The sequence below is a fragment of the Elephantulus edwardii genome, unplaced genomic scaffold (assembly GCF_000299155.1).
Source record: "Elephantulus edwardii isolate Elephantulus edwardi_28Jun2011 unplaced genomic scaffold, EleEdw1.0 scaffold00045, whole genome shotgun sequence".
NCBI classification, from domain to species: domain Eukaryota; kingdom Metazoa; phylum Chordata; class Mammalia; order Macroscelidea; family Macroscelididae; genus Elephantulus; species Elephantulus edwardii.
In genome coordinates this window covers 1160503-1166694 of record NW_006399795.1, presented here as the reverse complement: position 1 = coordinate 1166694, position 6192 = coordinate 1160503, and the positions used below count along the sequence as shown (strand labels likewise).

Genomic DNA, 6192 nt, shown 5'->3' with positions numbered 1-6192 from the left:
CATTCTCAGACAGCTATGTCTGGGCAAATTACGCCATCTTGGCCTTGGGCGTGTGGGCTATTGCTCAGAGGGACTCCATCGACGCCATAAGCATGGTGAGCTTAGGGGTCCCAGGGACAGCAGGCTTTAGGGTGAGCCCTGGCCTCTGCTCTGTCTTCTCTCCCATCCCAGTCTTCTTTCTCATGCTTCAGTCCTGTTTCCTAAAGCCTTGTTAATAAGCCCACCAGCTACCAACCCAAGTATGTCTTCACTAGCCCAGCCTGCCTTCTGCAGAGAGCCCAGGGTGATTGCCCCAAGAAGCATGTGATGTGCGGCCTCACCAGTGCCCCCAGATTGGCCACGCCTGCAAAGTGGCCCCTCCCCTAAACACCACAGGGCTCGGTTTTAGAGGAAGGATGTGACCAGGACACAGGGTGCTGCCACTCTGTAAAGTCACGAGTTGGCACCACTTAACTGATCTACTACAAAAGGGCAGCTTCTCATCTCCCAGGACATCCCAAGAAGCAGTGCGCTCTCTAGCATGGAGTCTGTACAAGCCAAGGCACAGGGCCGCCTTGGGGACGGGGCGGGTTGTGGGCAGAGACTGGGTTAGAAGAACTCCAAGGGGCTTTTCAACCAGAGGTTCTGGAACCAAAGCTTGTACCTGGTCATGGTCTTAGGATGTGGGAGGGATAGGGCTCTGTAGCGGAGGCAGCAGATCCAGTATCATTGTTGCCTAGCCCTTCACTGTCTATCCAGCCTCTAACCCATGAAGTCCTGCCTGCCTGTTTGATCCTTCAGAATAAAGAATCATCCAAACTGTTTCCCACTGTTAATGTGCTCCTAGTCTGACAGCTATGGGGGTGTGATGGGGTGTCCCTGTGCTCACAAGCGTATCGTGTGTATGTCCCCTGAGCCTTGCACCCTGTTGTCTTACAGTTTCTCGGTGGCTTGGTGGTCACCATCTTCCTGGACATCATCCATATTAGCATCTTCTACCCTCTGGTAGTCTCCACCGACTCGGCCCGCTTTGGGGCTGGCATGGCCATCCTCAGCCTGCTGCTCAAGCCTTTCTCCTGCTGCCTCGTCTACCAAATGTACCGGGAGCGTGGGGGCGAGCTCCTGCTCCATGTCGGTGAGCCTGCCCTCCCCTCACTAGTTCCCCAACTGCCCTCTCCTGGAGAGGTGCCCTCTCCAAGCCTCCCTATACCTGCCTGGCTAACCCACAGCCCCTGCCCGTGAGTCAGCCTCACCCCATGAGACAGGGTAACCGGGAGAGGGGAGCTTGAAAAGTGCTGCTGAGGGGCTGGGGTGGCCCTGGCTGTCCTAGCCTGCTGCACCCTCTCCCTGGCATCAGGCTGCAGGCAGGGGCTGCGGCAGCTACCAAGGCATCCTCAGCCCAGCACACAGGGCACAGCTGAGGAGTGATGAAGGTCACTCTGAGGTGTTCAGGCATCTGCAGTGCCAGCTTTTCTCAGGTCCTATCTAGTACCTCCTTAAGAGGCCCTCTCTCCTGCCAGGCGGGGTCTTATCTCTCCTTTGGCTGAGATAGCACACAGCCTCCTGCAGAAGCAGCACTGGCAGGCAGCCCTTTTCCCGATTCTCTGTCCTCTAACCTCCAGCCTGGACCTCACTTGCCCCTCCCATGCCCCTCTGGGCTTCCATGACCCTCCCATGATGCCTGAGCATTTTCCTCTTCTCTGATAGGTGCTCTCATTTCTTTTCTCTCCCAGAGAGAGAAGAAGAGGGGCAAAGCGTAATATGTGCCTTTGACTCCTGAGGGAAGAGGTCCAGATTAGCTGGTGGCCCCCCTGAGAACGCGCTTTGGGCAAGGACAGAGTGGGCTGGGTGCCCATGGGTGCATGTGTATATGCATGCGTGTGCGTGCCTATCTCCATCACCCTGAGCATTGGCCCAGTCCCCAGGCCTTGCTGCAAACTTTGGAGTTTTCACCACCAGTTCACTCAGGAGCCAATTGGCCAATAAAGCTTCATTCTTCTTTCACCTTGAGTGAAGTTACTAAAGACAAACAAGCAAGAAATTCAACTAGTTTCTCCAAAAAAAAAAAAAAAAAAGACAAACAAGCAAGCAGGCCAAAAAGCAGCTGCCACTGAATCGATTCCTACCTGTACCATCCTGGGTGTGTTGTGGTAGGGTTTTTAGGGCTGGTTTTTCAAAAGGAGATCCCCAGGCTTTTCTTCCGCAGCACCTCTGGGTAGAAATCGGGTGCAACTCCCAGGCCACTTAGAGCAGCTCAGCAGCATCTTTTAACATCTGGGCGTCAACTGGAACGTATAGCTCAGCTTTACTGAATAGTTAAGTTGAAGGGGACTCCCTGGAGAGCACAGCCATGCCCACTTCCTAGGACACCTGTAATATAGGACTGTAAGACTTGAATGATACGTGTGAAAGCCTTGGTGCCCAGGAGCTCCCACCACTGTCACTGTCCTCAGTCCAAGGATGCCCAGCTCTGGCCTTCCTGATGGGGCTTGTTCGGGTCTTGGTTTGGACTCTGTAGAATTTCGCTCATTGTCACATCTCACTCTATCTTCCCCTGCCCTCCCTGCTGCAGGTTTCCTGGGACCCTCGTCCTCACAGGAACGTGGTGCATACCAGACAATTGGCGAACAGGAAGTGCCCAGCGACCCCTTTGCAGGTCCAGAAAGCAGGAATCAGATGGTATTGAATCGTGGGTATTGAGGTCAAGCCCATTCCTCCTGGCCCTACTTGGGCTGCCATCACCTTCTTCAAGCCATACAGGCCTGCCTTGGGATGCCCATGACCACCGTTTCTGGGACCTCAGACAGACATGTCTTCCTGTTCCCTGCCTCAGGAGCTGCCTAAAGCAAGTGCCTGGATAGGCCTGGAGCCTCTAGGCACCCTACCCTGTGCACACGTTTACCCCAAATTCCCAAGCCTTGCCTCCCCTGCACTGATCCTGAGGCTGGAAGCCATAGTCTCTGTCCCATCTCCTGCCCCTTAGCTGCTCTACATGGGCCTCAGACAAGCCATGCCCAAGCCTGGCAGCGTCAAGTCCCAGGAGCCGAGCGGTGTAGGGATGAGGCATCAGTGTTTCTGACTGCCTGGTCACGTGGTGCCTGGGATCCCCGGGCTGGAGGCAAGGGTGTCCGTAGTATCAGGCATGGCCGCAGCCCCAGCCCCCAGCTGTCTTCTGGAGCATTGGCATTAAAGTGTGGTGAATCTTGTCACTAGACTGTGTTTTGAGTCCTATTTAATCCCCCAGCTGGACTGGGGCCTGGAGCTTGCCTTTCCTGGGATAATTTCTGATTCCAAATTCATGTGAAGCCTGCGTTTAGCTGCCCCTTTTGTTGTGGCTGGAGGAAGCAGGGCACCAACTTCCCCTGGCCCAGCCTGGCTGGGGCACTGGGCGGCGGGGGGAACTGTCTGGTACGGTGAAGAGCTATTCCTTTGAGTCAGGGGACCTAGGAACTATCTATGGGACCATGGCAGCTTCTGAGCTCAGCCACGCTGCTTCTGGGATGATGTCCATGCAGTGACAATACAAATCAGGTCTAAATTGCCTGACTCCAGGAAGGGCTTTGTAAATGACAATTAAGTGACTAGCAGTGTAATCACTCCTGAACTTGTGACACTGAGACAGGATTTGAGGGAGGACAGCAGCACCTCGTGGCAGACCCTTTTTGTTGGCTACACCACTGACATGGCTGGTGTGTCTGGAAGCACCACAGTTTGTAGGCAGGAGCCCTCTCTGGGTCTGGGCATCCACCATCCACTGTTTTTCAGAAACCTTTAGAGGTGGCCACGGACCCTGGGGGCTTCTCCCTGGCACCAAGAGGTCACGGCCTGGTGCACGTCCCCCACTGCTCCCCTTTATTGTTCTTCCAGTCATAAAAGGCTGAGTGTCTGCTGTGTGCTGGGCAGGGCCCCAGCCGATGTTGGTGAGTTCTGCTGTTTGCCAGTGCAAAGACAATATTTGATGACAGTTCCTCTCTTCCAGGGGGAGGAGGCAAGAGTCCCTGGGTGCTAACCTAGTTGCTAATCAAACAGTTGAAGACGGGACATAACAGCCCCAGAGGAACCTTGAAAGAAAGGATGGCAGCCACCTTCTGAAAACCCTACAGAGCACCATCCTGACACATACGGGGTGGCGTGAGTCAACTAGTTCTCACCGGGGATTTTAGACTGTGGCAAGAAAACCCTGACCCCCCTGGAGGCAAGGGCAGCTTCAGAGGGGAGTGAGCCCTGGTCTGGGTCAGCAGGTGCTGAAGGCAGCAGTTGTGGAAAACCAGGCACAGCTTCACTGTTAGAACAGAATGGACAAGGAGGATGCGTTCCACTTATCCTGTGGAATACCACTGAGCAATTAAGAGAGTAAACCAGACCTCTCACTAACACTGTCCGCACTGGGCTGCCTTCATGTGAACAAAGCATTGCAGGATGCCACGCAAGGTGACAACATGAGTGTGAATATTTAAAATCTCAAAAATGCATTGCCCAGGGTCATAGCAACTTACAAGCAGTTGCCGTCTGGCCTGTTCTACTCATGGCAAGCCAGTGGTTTTCAGAACTGTGTTCCATAAAGTTCTTGATAGCTGAGTCCCTTCACCCACTCGGCCTCCTGGAAGTTGATCAGCAGGTCTGTCTTCTGAGCCACTTATGGGTGGTGGTGGTGGTGGTTATGTGCTGTCGAGTCAGAAGGAAGTATTGGCCATCCACTTCCGAAATAGCAGGCCTCTGAAAACCCTATGTACAACAGAACACATGTAGATAACAGAAAGGGCAACTGAAGTTGAGCTTTCAAGTATGGAAAGAGGAAGAGGAACAGTTGTAAGCAGACACTAGTGATCGGAACATGGAATGTGAGAACCATGAATGTAGGAAAATTAGATATTAAGGAAGAAATAAAATGCATATATATTGACATGCTAGGCATTGGTGAGATGAGATGGACCGGTATGGGGCATTTTGAGTCAGATGATCATATGATATATTACTCCAGAGATGAAAAGGTGAGGGAAAATGGGGTTACTTTCATAGTTAAAGTCTTTTCTAGATCCGTCTTGAAATACAATATTGTGAGTGATAGAATAATTAATATTCATATGCATACAAGAAAGTCCATGAATACCACTATCATTCAGATATATGCACCAACAACCAGAGCCAAAGAAAAGGAAATAGATTTCTACCAACTTTTACAGTCGGAGATCGATCGAACATCCAATCAAGGTGCATTAATAATGGTGACTGGAATGCAAAAGTTGGGAACAGAAGAAGAATCAGTAGTTGGAAAACTTGTGGGTGGACACATACCAAATCCTTGACGGTTATGGTCTGGTGAGGGTGTGGCTCGGAGAAATGGACCTAAATCTCATGCTCTGGTGTTCTGTTACACAGAAAACTCGCTCTGTAAGTGCTTGTGCAGAGTTGGGAAGCAGGACCCAGGAGGGGAAGAAGCCAAGCACGGTGTGACCTCAGCCAGAACCCTGGTCCCAAGGGGGCACTCTGGACTGTGAGGGACACTTCAGAGCATGTGAGCTGATAGCAAGCAAAGGTGTCAAGTTTTCAGTCATTGGCTAGGGGCTGTTCTGGGGTCAGGGAGGAAGGAGTTACATCCTCATGCACCCCGGCTCCCAAAACATGCAGGCAAAGTGGCACCTAGAGCCCGTGGACTATTCTTCAAGGGGCTCAGAGAGTTACCAAACACACAGAAGCAGTGAGGGCACCACTGTGGCTGCCCCCTTGCCACATAAAACCAAATCCACTGTTGGCAAGTAAATTCCGACTCATTGTGATCCTGTAGGACAGAGTCAAACTGTCCCAGGGGGCTTCTGTGGCTGCAAAAGCTTCTAGGAGCAGATACAAGATCTTGTCTTTCCTCTGAGGAGGGGCTGATGGGTTCAAACCATTGACCTTTCAGTGGGCAGCGCAATGCTTAACCTCCTGTGCCACCAAGGCTCAAAAGACTCCATAAAGGAGCGCTGCTAACCTTGATTTAGTACTTAATTGAGAGCTAGGATGATGTGGTGGTGTAGTGGTAAGGAGCAGTGCTGCAATCCTGAAGAGACACAGTTCAAATCCACCAGGTGCTCCAAAAAAGAAAGATGGGTAATCTCCTGTGCGATTGAACTGCCTCAGAAAACTCGCTGGAAGGTCAGCTACAGATCGGTTCCGACTTGATGGTACTCAACAAGGACAAGTGTGAAGAGTATTCTGTTGTTACGTGCCGTC

General features: G+C 52.1%; 1 protein-coding gene across 1 annotated transcript in view; it reads left to right on the top strand.

Moving 5' to 3' along the window:
- Positions 1-3058, top strand: part of AGTRAP (angiotensin II receptor-associated protein) — a 13327-nt gene extending 10269 nt beyond the window's left edge. Inside the window, exons 4-6 of the mRNA XM_006885897.1 lie at positions 918-1114; positions 2552-2658; positions 2963-3058. Of these exons, the coding sequence (XP_006885959.1) occupies positions 918-1114; positions 2552-2658; positions 2963-3058 (400 nt within the window). The remainder of the gene's footprint in view (positions 1-917; positions 1115-2551; positions 2659-2962) is intronic.
- Positions 3059-6192: the final 3134 nt, after the last annotated feature.